Consider the following 19,443-nt stretch of genomic DNA (forward strand, 5'->3'; position numbering starts at 1 on the left):
AGTGCCTTCTGAGAAACTGCTCTATTTCTAGCTCTTTATGGCATTTAACAGCAATGAACTGTGCCTTCTGTATTAATAAATTATGATGTCACTTTGTTTTATGGGTTAAGCTATATCCTCTGCAGTTATTTATCCTACTGAACGTAAGATGAAAGAAAAGTAGAAACAAAGTGATTTCAGGCACTTCTCACACACATAACTCTCACTCTACATCCATAGAGCTAGATTAAGAACATTGTTCAAAAAAAGCAAAATGAAAAGAAAGCAGAGGTGAAAAAAACTGAAAAAAACCCTCCTCCTTAGTAGCGTTGTATACTGTACTCTGCATCCATAGCCCCTGACCAAGACATTTTGTCACCATCATTGGTGTGATAAAACATATTCGTAATAGATTGCACTTGCTGGTGTACCTTGTCCCTACACGGAATCCACTCATAAGTGTACTAAAGCACATCTTTGAGAGGGGTGAACTGTGTTAGGAACATCACTGGGGGCAGAGAAGAACACACCTTCCCAATGCCTAGTTTAATGCCCATCATAATAACAACTATTAGAGTTAAAATAAGTTGAATTTTCCCTTTCTCCTGGAAGCCTCCATTCCCCTAGTCTTATGCTCCGGATCTTTACCAAGTTTTTTCCTCCAGGAAAGCCTCAGTGCTTCTTTTAGCACCTGGCTTTGGGCTGGCAGCTATATTTATGACTGTTGTCATCCAAAAGGGACCAAATTCCAGCCTCTTGAGCCCCATGGTACAGCAGTGTCTAAAGTCCTTCACCAGGAGAAGCCAAGGCCACTCTGGTTGGCCTGCTTCTTTAGGACTACTCTGGGATTCTGATGGATGCTAATTAGCTGCTAATAAAGACAGTCACTTGATACTGTAAAGGAAACAAATACACGTAGCGTACTTAAAATCATAAACGCCATATCTCATCTCTGCAGCAATTACATATTTCATAGAGAAGTTGGGAACGAACACATTGAAAAACACTGGGGATGGAAATGGTGTTTTGAAATGGTTAAACTGTGTGTACAAGAGGGAATAAAGGTCCTTTTACTACGGCTGGCTTTCCCTGCAGAGGCAAGCGTGCATATCTTACATGCTGGGAAGTTTAATGGGGATGGAGGGGAGCGGCGGATGCAGGATTGATCTTCCATAATTATTATCTGAACCAGATTATATTTTCTGATTCCACTTGGCATTAACAATAGAGGGTAAAACAGCTGTGAAGGAATTCACGGCACTAGATAGCAATGAGAAATTAAAAGAATTACTTTTTCAGAAATTGAGAGATGAAATGAGGACACTGGAATAACACTAAATTTTCCAGAGTAATATATCTTCCGGATGTCACTTGGATTTTCTCGGCAACACAAGAATAATCATTACCCTTTTATGCCCGAAGGCCCTGATTAAGTATGTTCTTAAATTAAGCACATGCTTGAATACCCTTCCTGGATGAGGATGTTTTCTGATTCCAGCCCAGCCACCATCTCTCATGTGGCACGCAGTTGTAATTTCGGTGTCCTTTACACAAAATGAGTCATCTCGTGCAGCTTTTCCACAGCCAGACACGATCCGTTGCGAAGCATTGCCTGCTCTCTTCTCTGCCAAACGGCAGGACACACTGGGTGACACTGACAAGAAGTCCAACAGTGCAATCAATGTCAGGTGCAGAAATGGCAGGACCTGGCCACAGCTTCATGATGACACAGTCTTTCCTATTCCTTCTCCCACTGCAGCACTGCATGGGGCACCGCGAGCCTCAGATTTTGCTCTGCTGTGATTTTTACATGGGAAATAGGGGGAGGTGGTGAGGCTCAGGCCATACAGACACACGCACACGCTCTCCTGTGTAATCGCATTTGTGCCACTATCTCCTGAAGGAGGAGGAATGCCAGTCACAGCGCTGCAGCACGTGAACCGGGAGCAGCAGCATTTGGGAGATGGAAGGTGTTGGGCTGGCCACGTTGCCCCACGACCAAGGGCCCTGCCCAGAGAGCAGCCCTGTGGCACAGAGCCGGGCTGAGCTGACGTGCCATTGGGCACCAGAGCACAGCACGGCCGCCGTCTGCTAAATAACAGGGAAACAGAGGGTTCCCTGTCTCAAATAAATGATGAAAGGTCCTTCCTAAAAGCAGACACATAAAGTCAGCCACTGTGCTTTCCAAAAGCCGATGCCCATTGACAGCAGGTAATAATAATATCTGGCTCTTGAAAGCGCAATTACATAAAAGACACCGCCAATTAGAAATGGGTCTGACACACGCAATTCAGTCTGGCTTCTGACATGGACATTTTTAAAGTTCAGGGTCAGCCGGAGGTGAGGCTTGTTTTCAGCACGCTCCTTTGAGGCCAGTTCTCTTCTCTTCTTGTCTCCGCTGGCTCCGCTGCGAGCACTGGGTTGGACCAGGTGACCTCCCGAGGTCTTAGCCAACTAAATCATTTTTTACGTGTGCTCCATGTGCCCTTCTGGCATCACTAGGAGTTTGATTGGAGTGTGAAGTACTCCAGTTTCACAGGACAGAATGACGGATCTGAAAAGTGGTAGAAGAGGAGATGTTTTATGTGAGGCTACTCCACACAGCAGCTATGTATTTAACAACCTTGCTGGCCCCAGCCACCACACGTGTCCACCAGGTAAACCTGTGTGTACAGAAGAAATCAGTCCTCACAGATGGCAAATAAATCATGTCTTGCAGCCCCCAGAGACGCTCTGCCACACCAATTTAAGTTCCTCCATTTTTGCTGTTGCTGAAGCTCCCTCAGGTGCCCTGAGCCTGCAGCTCCTCATCTCCAGCTGAGCCCAACTAGTGCCCCTGGCATTTACAGAGGTCTCCCATAGAAAACATTCCAGTAGCTACACTGTCCATAATGATCTCACTGTTTCTGCTTCGCCACCTACTCTTACTGTAGTTTCTTTGGAGTGGAAGTCACATTTATTATGCTTCTGCACAAGGCTTGCACTGGGGTCCTTGAGAGCTGCAGCTGCCAGTCGCTCAGAATCAGGATGGAGAAATAAGAGGCAAGAAATTGCAATACAACAACAAGACATTGGGTAAAGCCAGCTGCTGCAGCTCAGCATATACATTTCCTTGTTCAGCAAGCATTTATACCAACCTGGAGTCCTTTGCATCTCCCTAAGCAGAGCGAAGGGGGGTTGAAGATGAGGTAAAGCGAGTTTGCAAACACCGTGCCCTCTCCAAAGCTGGTCTTTCTGCAAAGTGTATTCATAGAGGCTGTTGTCTGTCAAAACACATTAATGAGATGTAACGGTCATTAGTCCTTCTCACCGGGTGTTGATTATTACTTGCTTAAAGGAAGGCAAATCCTCTTATTCATGCTCCGTCCATGGATAATGATTAGGTCTGCTCCTGGACCTGCTCACGGGGATGCGCACACACAGACACGCAACCAGGCTCAGAATGGTGTGACGCAGGGTGGTGGGGGAAGGATGGCGGCTCCTGCTCACACTTCTTATTAATGAGGAGGATTAAATAGTGATGCTTGACCCTGCAGGAGAAAGAAGCTTCTGCAGCTGGGCTATGCCTGTCACAGCCAAGGGCCACCCAGTCTGAGGAGTGTCCTGAGAAGGCTGGTGCTGGCACAAGGATGGCCAGAATCCCTGTGATGGCATCACCTCTGGGATGGGGCAACCTGCAGTGCTGCTGGCTCAGCCTCCCTATGGCATCTCCTGCTCTTCTCTGCTGTCAACAGAGAGTTTCAGTGTTTGGGCACCACTGGTTTATTTTATAGCTACACAAATTAGGATTTTTTTCTTAAGCCTGGTGATTTATATAATGCTGCAACTGCAGGAGTAGGAGCTTTGGATGTAGGACTGAGTGTCTTTCTGTTCAGAGACAAGATGAGCTGAAAAAGAAAGGCAAGATATGGCTTTCTGCATTCAGCTCTCTGGTCTTGCACCTCAGAGCTGTGAGTCCACAGAGAGAAAGGACGGACAGCAAGAAATCCTTCCTGTTGCAGCAGTGATATTTAAAACCAAGCCGATACTGAACTCTGGCTTTGCTCATTTTGACAGCGTGGGTGGGATGCACAGCCGAGATGGTGGGATCAGTCAGCGTGGGAGAGCTCCTCTGCTTGGCAGGGAGTGCCAAGCAATGCTCAGCTTGTCCCATGCAGTCAGTGCTTTGTAGTCAAACTAGAAAGTCCTTTTTTGAAGAGGCACAGGAAAAATAAAGCGCTTCTGAGTTGGTGTAACACTACAGGCAGCTGTAACAAGGTGCTCTCTCCACAGACCCGGGACAAACTTTGTGGTGCATATGCATATGTATCTCATTTTTCAGACGTTCTGGCACTCACAGACACTCGGGGCTCTGTTTCTGCAGCTGGCTCAAGGTCTCATGCTGGCACTTGAGTAGTCTCACTGAGTTATTCACTGCTTCAACTGTACTTCAAGGTTTGATGTGCTCAAAGGCACTGCAAGTTGTCTGGAACAGATATTTACATCTCCAGAAGGCATAGACTGACAAAGGGATCCAGTCTGTGTTCCCAGTTAGTTTGCTGACAAAGTCTCTGCCTCTTAGAAGCAGATGGGTGTGACCTTCCTCCAGCCAGACCCTGCACTAAGGTCTGTCTTTCCTCAGAGTCACTTTTGGAGCCATGAATCCTTGAATAATAGAATGGTTTGGGTTGGAAGAGACCTTTAAGATCATCAAGTTCCAACCCCCTGCTGTAGGCAGGGACACCTCCCTCTAGACCAGGTTGCTCAAAGCCCCATCCAGCCTGGCCTTGAATGCTTCCAGTGAGGGGGCATTCACAACCTCGCTGAGCAACCTATTCCAGTGTTTCACCACGCTCACAGTAAAGAATTTCTTCCTAATCTCTAGTCTAACTCTACCCGCCTGAAGAACCTTCACACTGGAGTTGGCATCTTCAGTCCAACCACACTTTGTTACTGACTCCATTGTGGGCAAGGCTTCCCCCTAGCTCTCGGCTGGTTTGAAAATGTGGCCTGTGATCTACCCTGGAGACTGCAGAACATAGCGTATGATGTTTGTTTCTTTCAGTCTCCTCCTGAGTTTATCCTAGAAATTACAGAGCTGCTCACATGCTGTGCCATAGACTTCTGTCTCACAACAAGTCAGAGGGATACTCATCTGTATCCATTTTCTTTCTGCACTGCTGCATTGATACAAACCACCTATAAATCACCTCTACGAAAAAGCAAATTTTCCCACTCTTTTTTGTAGGTAGCAGCAGATTATGGACTCGATGTCTGCCCATCTTTCCCCTGAAGCAGTTGCCCAACCCTTGTCCCATGCTTCACCTTTCCTCAGGCTCCAATTCCCTCCAAACAGCAATTACAGCACGGTCTGGTGTCCTCAGACCGGTGATCCTCTATGTGAAAGGTTTTCTGAGGACGTAGGTCTTCCAGAATGACTGCATGTGCTCCACCAGATGTTGAAGAATATTCCCTCCCATCCAAAGTGACTCTGAGCCTCATATTTCCTTGGCTTAGCATTGTTATGAAATGTCAGGGCTTCACAACTATTTTGACTCTCTTTTGCAATGTGCCCAAGGGCATTCAACCTCTGTTAAAGCACTAGTTTGGTCCAGCAGGCCCTACAGACTTGCATCACCTCTCGTTCTAGAAGAACCTCAGCCATCCCTGCAGGCTAGCTGAGATATAGCAGTGTGAGGGCTGAAAGCAAGATATGCTGTTTCTGGAGGACAGTTGTTAGTACAACTATATGAGGCCAACTTGGGGACTGCTCTCAGTCAGTATTTGTCTGTCACACAAAAGAGGGAGGGGTGCATCATGAAATTTCCTGATGACACACAAATGTGAGCGCTTGTCAATACACAGGAGGCTCCAGCCTATCAAACAGGAAGAACGGCCTGACCTTGAGGATAGGAACAATGAGAATAGGACAAAATCCAATTCTGCCAAATGTAAGGTTTGGCACGAAAGGCTCAAGTGTCGGAATTTCTCTAAAAAAATAAGATGTCAGTGACAGACTCAAGCACATTGATCACAGAATTAATATGAAAGAGCAATGTGACACAGCCATGAAAAAGGTACATATCACATAGGCTGCATTGCAGACTTCCAACAGTGCCTGAAATGGAATAATGACAGGAAGCAAGTTCTGGTGGATCCTGTGAGGAGGCTGCATACAGGTTTATTCACCTCTCTTTGAGAAAGATGAATTGTGGCTGCAGCGTAACCATGTGTTGGTAGACTGCTTGGTAAAGGGGCTAGAGACCCTATTTCACAGTGGAAAACTGAAAGGGATTGGTTCATTCAACCTGACAAAATTAGAGGTTAGAGAGGACAGGCTGGATCTATAAATACCTTGTGTTAAACTTAAAACAATGTTGGCAGGAGGACAAATGGATACAAATTGGCCATGAGTGTGTTTAGCTTGGAAATCAGAAGAAGGTCTCTAACCATTGGAGCAGCGAGGTTGGAGAGCAGCATGAGACATAACTTGCTTCGAGGCAGGACAGTATCAGTTTTTGAATTACACCATTTGACATGGCTGCTCGAGATGATCGGGTGATCCAGGAAGGGCCTTCCCTTCCAAATTCTGGTTGCAGGCAGACATTCTCCTCCTGCTTGCTCATGCAGAAGCCCTAAATCAGCCACATGAGCACGCAAGGCTCTCAGTCCCCTGCACAGCTCTTGTAAGGTCTTGGCATAATCTAACTCGTTATTTGTTAGTGGCAATTATTTAGATTTCATGCATTTCTTATAGAATAAACCGGAGGGTTACATCAGTAACCAGGGCTGTGTGCTTTTTTGTAGTTAATACTTTGTACTTATATAGCATCTTTCATCTTTCAAAGTGCTTTACATACATTAATTATTTAATTCTCGCCGTACCCCCTTTGATCTAGGCAAGTATTATGATGCTCAGTTTACAAGTGGGGAAAGCAAACGCAAAAGAACAAATTCTTGCTGCTTAGGCTCATCCCACCAAGATCAGTGAGGCTTCATTGCTCTAATGGACAGATGGGCTCAGGCAAGGTGGCTTACGAGGCTTATGTACACAGAGTCAGCAGGTGATGCTGCAGTGGGGCCAGGGCCATGATGTAAGCCTTCCTGATATGCTGGTTGCAAAGAGGAGACAGAGTGGGGCTGTAAGGGAAGGCTTTGTGTGGAGCTGGCTGTGGGATGCTGGGCACACAACAGAGAACCAGAAAGGGCTGTGTTTAGAGCACCTAGGAAAGGCAGAATTTCCTTTAATCAAATATAGTGGCCTCCGCTTGCACAGAGGGAGGTATTAGGATGGATATTAGGGAACATTTCATCTCCAAAAGAGTGGTGATGCACTGGCACAGGCTGCCCAGGGGAGAGGTGGAGTCACCATCCCTGGAAGTGTTCAAGCAATGTGTAAATGTGGCACTGAGGGACGTGGTTAGTAGGCACGGTGAGAATGGACTGGAAGTCAGACCTGATGATATTAGAAGTCTTTTCCAACATTAACAATTCTATAATTCTATGATTCTAAAGCATCTACAACAAAGCAAGGTGGATAAGACCCAAATAAGAGGAATAAACTCAAATACTTAAAAGCAGTGAATGAATAAGAGTTGACATTGATCTGTGTAGACAAGCGTTTACTGAAGGGATCTGTGTATTCCCTTTCAGTTAAAAAAAAAAAAATCTTATTTGTATTGAATGTTTATGTAGCTCTTCAGAGTAACTGCTGGAGGCCAATTTGAAGATTCTATTGCTAAATAACTAAACATTTCATATTGCAAATTCATATATTGACACTACTTATGTGTTTGAATTGCTGTGATTACTTGGGAGTGCTGCAAATGCACTCTGCCCTACTCCAAACTGAAGTCTCATGTTCCTATTACCTTTTTCACAATTTGTAAAGGACATTGCTGTCTTACAGCAGGAGGGAGTGTGGTCTGCTAGGCAGAGCAGGAGCCTGGGAAACAGCACGCTTGGGATCTAGCATTCATTCTGCCAGTGGTTTGGTGTCTGATGTTGCACAGGCGTAGCTGCTCAGTTCCAGCAGCCAGTGCCAAGAATGGGAGTTAAAAGATTGAGATACTGATCTCAGCAGATATTGACTCATTTTATGACCAAGAAAACGCTTTTTAGCGCTACCTCTCTGCCCAGCTTTATAGGGCATCCCAACTTATGGCTCGAGCTGCTCCTGTGCTCCTCTAGGTCAGAAAGAATTGTAGCACAGCTGCTTTTGGTGAGGAAAAAGGGCAAAAGGGCTTGAATTTGGCCACATTTTTGCTTTACCAAATATTTTTCCTGTTACTGCCAGCATGAATTCCTGGAGAGGAAAAATGACTAAGGTTTTCCAATTTCATGGTCATTTTGATATGCTAAATGGTGCCAAGAGAGTTAGTGGGAAATTAGCGGAGTTCAAATCTCCACGGAACATGGAAATTGCAGTTAAAATAGTGCTGCTAAATATTAATAATTAGGAAAAGTGATTTTGAAGTGTAGCATTTTAATTAGCTGCAAACTCTGCTCACTTTACATCAGTGTTAGCCACAGAACTGACTACACCTAAGACAGTTAAGCTTCTCAGCTGCACAAATCCCTTGGGTATCCATGGGTAATAACCATGAGACACAGGGGGATGTACACTAAATAAAATGAAAACTGTTTTAATGAAACAAGACTGAAATCTTCTAATAAACATGGAAGATTCAAAGATATAGTGGTCGCAATTCTCTTGTTCTGTCACTCGTTCCCTCCTGTCTGCATTGCTCTGCATTTCTCAGCATTAATTTTTCATCATCCAGTCCTTAATGGAGTTATTCGTGTTAAATCAGAGCCCTTTCTGACCCCACTCCCTCACCCTGGTGAGTTGGGTGAAGGTCTTTCCAAGGCCACATGGGCCATTTGTGGCTGGCCCATTCCTGCCACCTGAGCCCAGGTGGGTGTCCTTACAGTAAGATCATTCATTCCTGTATGCACACGTCCTTTGCTTGTGGAGGAATTAATAATATTAGAAGTAGTATGCTGTAGGAACTTTGGTTGCCTGCTCACGTAGCACTGTTACTGTTAAAACTCTTGGATGTATTTGTTTTATAAATAGCAGTAGGCAAGGGTGTTGGTATAGGCAGTGGTGAGATGACAGAGAGGCTGGCACATTAAATGATTGCGATGGGGTCAGAGTACGTGACTGAGATGACACTAAGCATCCTGTGCCGTTCACACAGCACAGAGCTGGGCCCCTTCTGCTCAAGCCTGCAAGTTCACAGACATCCACACAAAATCCCCTAAGGGCTAATGGCAAATGTTGGGTCTCAATCCTAAACATCTCTTTCATGCCACTGCTGCACAAGTGACAAGAAAGAGCATTGCTTTTAGGATACAAAGCAACAGTAAGATTTGTGAAATTTCAATTGATTTCAAACACTTCCAGTTCAAGTTCAATATTGAAAAAAGCGACAAAAGATTGTGGAATATCAATACACCGTAACTAAGATTATGTGACACTTCAGATGGGAAGGCCAGCTGTGTGGGATGAAGAATGTAGCGACAGATATATATCTCTTAAATGCGGTTCAGAAAGTGAATTGAAATTGCCCAGGTCAGTTCAATCCTAGCACTTCTAAACCTCCCAATATTTAACCGTGCAGATACAATCATCTCTAACATAACTTTCTAGGTGCAATTTTTCAAATCACAAAAAGACAGAAATCCCACAGTATCATACTGTATTGTTGCTCATTAGCGGGGCTGTAAAACCCCGCTAACCAGACATCACCATGCAGCAGGCCAGGATGCCTGCAAGCCAGCTTTTCCCTCTCTGCATTAGAGTCAGGCTGGCCCTGTTCTTCTTGTGCAAATCCAGGGTGGCCAAAGGGCCGCTTCACTCAATGCCAGCCTGTGCTGAGCCACAGCTGCCACCAATGGCCACCAGGACCTTTGCCCATCAGTTGGCCAAGTGGCCTCCTTGGCATGGTGGATATGCAGCCTGGTGACCACAGGCAAGCCATGACTTCTTTGCTTTCTTTCAGGATTTATAATGTGACCAAGTGGAGCAAATTTGCTCATGGAAAATGAAAAGCAAATGCTTGACACAACATCTGGCCCTCTTGCCAAAATTCAGATTACCGCTCCGAAGCAGGGGTGTGCTGGAACTGTTCAGAGAAAAGGTCACCAGAAACACTGAGCATTTGGCATGGTGTGAACAGCTTCTCCTTCCCCTTCCTCTTGCGCTTGGTGCCAGGAGTTGGCCAAACCAGACTGGCTGAATTTTTCCCTCAAAAAAAGTCAGCCAGAGGCAGACATCTAGCACGGAAAACATCACCTCAAAACATCTGGCAAAGTTTTAGTTGACTGAAAGTGGGGTCTTTTAATGGGATGTGTAGAATAACTAACTTGAGAAGAAAGCATCCCCAACCGCACTGCCTATTCTGTCTTTACAGTTGACTGTAAAGGGTGTATAAATGCCCATTTTTAGTGCTTTTTCAGCTCCAGTATATTCACCCAGCCTTAAAATGATGTCAGTGGTATCTCTGACTGTCTGTCACCTGCCTCCTGCCAGCACAGACCATCTTACACAGGCACAGTCATGGGTAGTCATGTCCTTGGACATTCAGTGAATCAAACCGTGAGGTACAACTACAATGCAAAAGGAAAAACAATCTTTTGTCTCATGAATCCCTAAGTAGCACAGATGTGCTGCACAGAGGTGTTGTCTGCAGCAGCAGCAGTGTTTTTGGCAGCTCCCTGCTAGCTTTACATGATCTCAGGGACCCAGGAGATCACCTCTGGGCAGGTACAGTGAGTCCACAGCTGTGATGGGGACTCTTGTATGACTGGCTTTCACTCTCACTGCCACCATCAAAGTAATGCTGTCAACTGAGCCCTCACTCCCATTGCTCTTCGAGTGGCATAACACCAGATCTGTGCTAGATTTTGTCTCTCTGATCATTTTAATTGCTCTTTCAATCGCTCTCCTATACCAGCTCCTCCTTTTACATTAGTTCTGCCAGCCAACATCATCAGAGTAGACCCACCTCTGTCTGCTTTATGGATCACAAACAGGAGCTGCTGGGGTACATTTTTCAACTGCAAAATTAGGTTTCTGGTGCAAGCACAATTGTTTAAAACTAGGTTAGCCATCCTGGCACTTACAGGTCAGTGGCCTCAGTGTGGCAAGAAGCCTGCTGGAAGGCATGGGAATGGCGAGTGGGGAGGTCTGGCCTTGTGAGGAAACAAGATGGTAGAAGGAGTGGCCAGAACCTGGCTGAGGTCCCCACCGTAAGTCTTGGCCCTGATCACAGTAATAAAATCAAGTCTTACTAGTATCACAGCTGAAACAGCTCCTTATATTAGTATGGTCCTATCTATAGAGTGACTTTCTTTGCCTGGATCTCAAAATAACTAATCCTACATCTGCAGTTCTGGTGAGCTAACGGTATGGATACCCAAGAGGACAGATCATTCTGTCATCGTTCTGCATGAAGGGCCAAAGAAACTCCTGCTCAAGATGATGGGAAAGCTCTTGTACAATGATGGAAGGGAATACTAGAAGAGTTGGTGCTGGCTGACGAAAACAGAGAAGAGATAGCAAAGCCCAAGGGAAGGAGGCTCAAGAAAGTCCAAATAATTGCTCAATAGAAGGGAAAGAGGATGTTTGATTTGATTTTTAAAAATGAGCAGTGAATGACTGGAAGAATGGGGATGTGTTCAGCAGCACGTCACAAGACTGGGATTCACTGCCATAGGAGATTGCTGAAATGCTCAGGAGATCTGAAACAATGCGTAGGCATTTATATAGGCTGTGAGTACGGCTTAGCTCACTAGAGATAATAATGCAAAAGGGATGGAATATACACCAGAGTTCTTCAGGTGACACTCCAAGTGATAAATGCCTAGGGTTTGGAATATTTTTTTTCCCATAAACAAGTTACATTCAGCCATTGTGCATCCCCTGTTCTGGTTTTGGGGCACTCAGCAGTTGGTTATCTGAAGAGATAAGACAAGGAAGCAAAAGAACTGTGAGCCTGGATCCAAGGCAGCAATCCCTACACTCCTGTGTCCTGCTATGTGAGAAAGCATGTGAGGAATGATAATTCCCTTTGGAAGTGTGACCCAAATTGCAGCAGGCATTTGCTTTCCTGATTCTTGCTTCCACTTCACTTCTGCTCATACACAGAAACACCTGCAAGCAGGTTTATCATCCTTGCTGAGAGCTTGAGCTCTACGATATTTTCAGAAGAACTAGGAAAAGTATCCACAAAGGAAACCAAAAAGTAAAAAGGACTCAAAAACACGTCAATGTAATATGTCAGCTTATCCATACCAAACAAACTTGCTGAAAGAAAAATCAACTGTCACTATAAAATCTGAGATTAAGTTTCTCAAATCAGAGCCTTTAATCAGGAGCAATACTTGAAGAGGAACAAAGAGAATCTATGATGAAAAATCAGGACAGTTGAGCACTAGGCTCAGCGGGACTAACTGCATGACAATATGGATAAGAATGATAATTGCATTAGCTTAGCCTGAAATGGCTGGCCAGAGCTGGGTTTTTTGGTCAGCTGGATTTTTGTAATGTCTTCGTTTGCTTTCTAAGCAAACTTGGAAGGAGAATTACAACTATATTAGGGCACATCCATACTCTTAAGGGGACAGGACACTGAAGAAGTTCATCCTAGAACTGGCTTCAAGGTTTTGAAATGCATGGACTCAGGTTGGTAAAACCAAGGGTCCCTTCCTGGTCTGTTCAAGGTAAAATAAACAAGAGGAGGTGATGGAAACTCAAGGATGTAGGATGACCCCACTCCAGCATCCCACTGCCAGCCCCACAAAGCCAGGACCTCCTGTGGCACCTGGTGGGAATGAATAGGGTCTGTGGGGCACTATAGGGCCGCAGATGGGGGAAGCAGCACCTGCTCTCACCCAGTTGCACTTGGGACACGCGTCTCACCAGTGAGCCCTGCTTTGTTGGAGCAGAAATATGCCCTCAGCTGAAGCCCAGAGCAGGGAGCATGAGTGATGCAGGAGAAATGTGAACACCAGAGAAATAGTTTGCAAACCTGGTGCTGCCCTACATGCAGAATCAACTATATGTGAACAGTGTTACGTGCCTTAGTGGGGCCAGAAAGTCTGCAAGACAGTGCCTCTTAGGGCAGGAGCAGTGAGACCCATAGCATGGGCAGCACTAGCAGCTAGCAGCAGAAGCAAGGGCTTCGTCATCCCCAAGTGCAAACCTGATGTCTCTGTGCAAAGGGGAACAAGTTGCTTTTACCTATCCTACCCAAAATAAACAGGACAAAAATCCCTCCAGCAGTGGACCAGGCAGCTTCACAGCCCTCTACCAGCCCTCAAAGCAGTGCCATTGAGCCCCTGCTGCTAGCTTGATATGAGGCTCAGGATACCAGTTTTTAACACCTTGGCTCTGGTGAAAAACATTGAAAAGGCATTTTCTGCCTCCGACCGCTTGCGACACCACCATCCCCTTTCAGTGGCTGCTTTTATTCACCTTCCTCCCAGCTTAAATAAACAAGAAGCAGGTTAAAAACAAACTCCTGGCCCTGTCCCCTTCCTGAGCTGGCTGTTCCATCGCTGCTTCCTGCCCTGTGTGCGAGCTTCCTCCTCCTGAGGAAAGAGGCACTGGCCAGAGCTGCCTGCGGTGGGGCGTTGCGGCCTACCTGGCTCTGACACCCATACCCAGCCCACCCCTGGTGCCTTGCTGGGAGCTCACAGGTATGGCCACCCCAGCTGTCCCAGGGCACAGGGATAACTGTGACACCAACTGCATGTGCTGGAGCTTCTCCATCTCCACTATGCTAAGCAAAAGTGTTGCTTGCTCCTTCCTCACCTTCTCCAAGGGAGGATTTTTTTCCACTTGTAACCCATCAGGAGCACAGAAATATTGTGCGATGGGCTGCTGGCTTGAGGGATTTTTGCTTTTGGGAGCTGCCATGCGTCCCATGCTCCAGCCAAGCTCCTCAATCCCTGCAGTGAGGGACACCAGGAGCTTGCCCTGGCCTGAGGTCACCCTGTAGCAGCAGGCTCGTGGGGATGTTGAAATGCTTCACATGCACGACTTTGCCTCACAGCACCCCTTGTGATGGGTGTTTTCTACTCCTGCCATTTGAAATGCTCAGAAACAGATAAAAAGGAGCCAAGCCACACAGTGAGAGGTTGCACTAGGCAGCTCCTCCTGCCCCTGGCTCCACGCTTTTTTGGCTAGGCCCAGGTGTTTTTCTCAGCAGAGAGTCTGACATTTGGTTTTCTGTGCATACTAAAGAGCTTTATGTCCATCATAGTGCTGCTTAAACTTGTCACTGTCTGGTGTTGGCAACAGCATTCTGACTGGGGCTTTAAACCATTATAGATAAGTTATGTGTCATTTTCCATTTAAATTAAAATGGATCACGCAGAACTCAAGTGAAACTGATAGCTGCACTTTCATTTTATTTCATTCTATTTCCCCTTTATGACCAATTTTACCCTAATAATCAAAGCACTGATTGCAGATCCCTAAGGCACCATGTGGCACAAAGGACCAGGCTGAAAAGGGCCACTATCTTCTGCACTGCCTGTGTTTCAGCTGCCAGACAGGGGCACAAGTTGGGTAATTAATGGTAACACATAATCTAGGCTAGTATTCCTTCTCTCTGCTGAGAAAGCCTCCACTTCTCAGTTTGCCTGAACTCTACAGGCATGGAGATGTGAAACATGATGTGTTCTGGCACCCAGTGATGGTGCCAGTGTTACAGGGTGGTCAAAACCCAGAGGTTCTCTGGAATAGAAATGCATCGGTTTGGGCTATACTGAACAAAGATGCTTAAAACAAAACAACAACAACAATAAAAGAACATGAAATATCGTATTAATCCACATAAAAGGGCAAGTAGTAAAAATGTAAGTTCATTTTGTGGGATGGGAAGCAAGAGACAACTTACATGGGGCTGACTGGTAAAGCCCGGATGAAAACCCTTATCCTAAAAGACAGGCACAGTAAATACCCTGGTTTTTACCAAAATATGAGAATGGGCTTTGCTGCTCCCAAGGCTTTTGAAAGGACTGGGATATGCTTGGTCTTACCATTGATGCACTTCAGTGGAGAAGCCCTATTGACTAAGTCTGCAAAAAACATCCCACCAACCCCAACCCTTCGGGCTGCAGTCACATGGAGATGTTTCAGGGATCTCAGCCGCCTCACAGATCTGCTGCATTGTTCTGGATTCAGTGTTTCTCCCTTGAGCCTTGTGCAATCCTCCCATACCTCCTAGGACTTGGAGAGAGAAGATGTCTTTCACTTGGACATCTGGCACTGGTGCCCTAGTAGACGAGCTTTGGGGCATTTTGTGAAATAGTCTGCAGCTTCCAGAAGCTGCTTCAGTCAGAAACACAAAAACATCAGGCAATGCAGACCATTAATGAAATGACTGTCAGACATTACTTCATGGTGTCTCTCCGTGTTTCTGTGGGACCGTTATTTGCAATGGGCACTAATCTCCTGTACGTATTTTCTACAGCCTTCCTCGATCTTACTAAGAGGATCTTTCCCTTAGCTTAGCTAAGGATTTTTTTTGGAAAGGTATGGACTCCCACTACAGTCCAGAATGTCAGTCAATTTTAAAATAATAAAAATTATTATTTTCCCACTCTAAAAATGTTCTCCACAGGTTGTTTGCATGCGCTGTCATTTCTAGGCAGCAATTGATCTTTAGCTCCAAACTAACTCACCATGATCAGAGTGCACTTCCTTTGGTGCTTGAAAGATACACTTTGTTGTACTCCAGAGGTATATCTTGTTTGAGGGCAATTGGGTTTCCCAGCTCACTTTCCAGCTACTGAGATGCTTTCTGGGAAGCATCTTCCAGCACTGGCTGGCTGTAAGAGAAGAATCAAGCATCTCCTACTCTACAGCCATCCTCTTGAAGAATCAGCTCTTCCATTTCCCACCCATGACATCGCTTGCATTTAGCCCCAGAGTTCCTGTCCGTAAGCATCACCACTAGATGCCTAGATGTGTTCGGTGTGTGGCTGCAAAGCTGCCATTTTTCTTACTGCTTGAACAAGTTGCATTTGGGATGCACAATCTGCCTTTACTATAATGCTCCTCCAGTGCAACCACTAATACAACTTACATGCAAGCTGAACCAAGAAGTGCACCAGTTGAAACTGGTAAAACTCATTGTGTTGGCCACTGAAATGCTCTCCGTCTGTCACCCTACCTGTGCGTTTTGCAATGTTAACAAATCTACAAACAAACCTTCCATAACATGAGCAGAGTCCTACCAACCCACACCTCCGTGAGCGGCAGGGGAGTGGGCCAGCTCCACAAAGTCTCGGGGCTTTTTTTTGTTTCAGTGGAAATTCCCATCACCAGCTGTGTAACAGAGGTAACTGGCGGTCTTTTGGAACAGCTCCCTTTCCTTTGGGACCAGTTACAGGCTGCCAGCCTTGAGCTTATCTCCAGCCATGTGTAACTGCACTTACCACTTCTCGTTCAAAGGTCTCAGTGTGCACCCATAATTAGCCCAAGTGCAGCAGGCCTCCCAAAGGTCTGAGGCCATTCAAGGCCTCCTGATGGCATGCTGTGCCATCCCTTCATCAGAGCAGCCAAGCTGGCGCTTTATGTAAGCCCCCAACATCACTGAATCACCAGCTGATCAGGCTGTGCTGAGGAAGCAATTTTCCCTGACCTCCAGCTCCGCTTCTGCCTGCCAATACACAGCTTTCTGCTGTTTTGGGAATGCCCAAATTGAACCCAGCAGCAGCATCCAAGAGCTCATCATTCACAGACAGCTTCTCTGCAGTGAATTCAGGGGGTGGCTGTTTCACTTGTTCCTTGTTGCTGCTTCTGCAAAGCACCCAGCAGGCAGATGGGATCATTTATATTTCACATGCACAGGATCTGACCCACAGGGGTCTCGAGGCTTCAGATCTCTCACAGCCGGGCTGGAAGCAGACCTGATCTGTGACCATCTTTAATTGTACTGTTCCAGGAAGCGTGACAGCTTTTCACTGCAGACCAGCTACCTGCCCAGTCGAGGCACAACTCCAAGGAGAATTTCCAAATGGATGGTGCAAGGCCCAGTTCCTGGTGTTTACGGCGCAGTGGGGTACCCCCCCACCACACATTATGAGGTACCCCTGAGGCGGGTAGGCAGCAGCAGCCCACCCACCCTCACACCTGACTTTTTGCTCCAGTACCTGTTTACCAGGCTGATTTCCCCAGGTCTGGATACGCCCATGCTCTCCTGTCACCACCACCCACCTCAGGCTGACCAGCTCAACCACCGTCAGCCCAATTGCCACTCTACTTTGCCTAGTTTGGTGGGATTTGGGACATTTCTACTAATATCATCCTTTCCACATGGGCTAGGAGTGTCTCTGTGATCAGCCTCTTCCTTTTTTTTAAAGTTTTGTCCAATAATGGATCCAGATCTCCGCTCTCCTAGGCTGGATCCAGCCCCATTTCCACAGCCGGTTGGAGGCCTTCATCCACTGCTGCACATCGTTTCTTCATTCCCTGCCACTTTCCCACATCAGGTTTATGTCTGCCTCAGAATTCAGCTGTGTGTTTGCATGGCCGCTCTCTCCCTAATTTTACAGACGTCAGGTATGTGTGTGGCACTGAATCGATTGTGCGAGCCACAGGGCTGGGCTGGCAGGACTGACCATCTCACTGGCCCCATGCTCTGCTGCAACCAGAGATGTAAGCACCTTCTCAAGTGCCGCTGCCTCTCACAGAGTCTTTGGCTTCCCACTACACACAGATGTCACCTCTGGCTCAGGAAGCTTCTGCACCACAAGCCGCTGAGCTGGAGAGCTTTCATTACATGCATGCCTGCTCCCAAGGTCTCTCCTACCAGGCTTCAGGGCAGCCAGACCTTCCAACTCACCTCATATGTTTTCATATGTTCTCATGTCATTTTCCCCCCCCCTAGTCTCAGTCTGCTTATCCCATAATTGAAAATCTATCAGTAAGTCAACATCCAATGTACAGTGGCAGCCTTCATTACTACCTTGTTACTCAAGCAAAGTGATGCAGATACTCTCCTGGTTCAGATAGAATCTCTTTTCTCCCCATTTTGTAGCACTTGGTTGACTAGCTCTCTAATTTCATGTCTGATTCCGTGTCACACACCCAGTCTAGACAATTCAATCTCTTTTTTCCTTTTCTTCCCTGAAGGCGAGCATCCAATGCCATAAGAGCTGGAGCAATCAAGCTGGCCCCTAGGCATCGCACCTTAGAGGCCTTCCCTCATGCTGTGGTTATGGACTGCACTGAACAAACCTCCCAAATTATTCTCCAAAAGATGGCATTTGCACAGACCCAGCAGGGACAGGCAGTCTGATTCCTTCTTCCCAGACTGCAAATGGTGGTGAACGCTCGGTGTTAGGTGGTGTTCTGGCCAACCCTTGTCTCCCGCAGGAGGCTGTTTTTTCCTGTGGTGACCTACAAGCCTTTGATTTCCTTTTCTGAGTGATTTCTCAGTGTCTTAACTCTTTGCTGTGGTTCGCCCTGGCTCATAAGTTGGCCAAAGCTTTTCTTGTGCTTCTTATTTTCTGGAAAGCATTTTTGTCCACAATGGTCATGCTGCTGATCACCTCTTTGATCCGTCTTGCCATTTTAACCTGGGAACCTTCCAGGAGGATTTTGCACTCTCTGGACACTGAAGCCTTTTATCCTTGCTTGCAGGTGACCTCTTATAAACCTCTCTTATAAGTTTCCAGATGTTGCTTGAACTCCTTGTGCAAATCCTCCAGCTGTCTCAGATCGTGTTTTGCATCTTTTGATCATTTTTGATTTCCGTTCCCGCTGGGTTTCAGAGGAATCCCACACGTAGGATTTCTCCTCTTGGAAGCAATATCTCGCTCTGAACATTGTTTCTGCAATTTGAAGGTTTGCAGGTTGTCCCAGAGGGGATGAAGCTGGCGAAGATGCTCCAGTAATGTTCCAGGCGCTGCACAAGGAGGTGCTCCAGAATCGTCCTCCTCCTTCCCACTCCCACGTATGCGTTGCGGAGAGCATGCAGAGCCATTCCTTTGCCCACAGCAGGGCTCAGCTGGAGGCAGCTATCTTTTCTTTCAGAGTTCCAGCTCCCCTTGAGCCAGCGCTCCCCAAAAGTTTTCCACGGACTTTCACTCAGGGCTGAGCTCCATCTTGCACCTGAGCTGCACCTGAGGTTTTCTTGACGCTTTCCACTCAGAAGGAGAGGACTTACTTTCTCCTGCAGCTCCACCTCGAGTGCCCAAACGGGTGCTTGCCTCGGGGCAAGCGATCCCACACGGCACGGCTGAGCGCTGCCGGCGATGCCCGAGCGCCGCCAGTCCCCTCCGTTCCCTTCCAAGGAAGCAGCCCTGCAGCCCGCGCATCCGCTGCCGTTCCTCGCTGGCACTGCTTTTCCAGCAGCCCAGCGGGAGCCCGCGAACCTCTCCTTCGGGCGTTCCCAAATATAACCTACGGGAACACGGCGCACGCAGTTTATTTTTAGCCCCCCGCATTTCGTCGCGCCGACA

General features: G+C 46.7%; 1 protein-coding gene across 1 annotated transcript in view; it reads left to right on the forward strand.

The window, feature by feature from the left end:
• The first annotated feature begins 2,524 nt into the window (after positions 1–2,524).
• The window catches only part of BHLHE41 (basic helix-loop-helix family member e41), a 20,390-nt gene continuing 3,471 nt past the window's right edge, over positions 2,525–19,443 (forward strand). Inside the window, exons 1-2 of the mRNA XM_019611642.2 lie at positions 2,525–2,636; positions 16,923–17,064. Coding sequence (XP_019467187.2) covers positions 2,525–2,636; positions 16,923–17,064 — 254 coding nt within the window. The remainder of the gene's footprint in view (positions 2,637–16,922; positions 17,065–19,443) is intronic.

This window comes from Meleagris gallopavo, chromosome 1 (genome assembly GCF_000146605.3).
Source record: "Meleagris gallopavo isolate NT-WF06-2002-E0010 breed Aviagen turkey brand Nicholas breeding stock chromosome 1, Turkey_5.1, whole genome shotgun sequence".
NCBI classification, from domain to species: domain Eukaryota; kingdom Metazoa; phylum Chordata; class Aves; order Galliformes; family Phasianidae; genus Meleagris; species Meleagris gallopavo.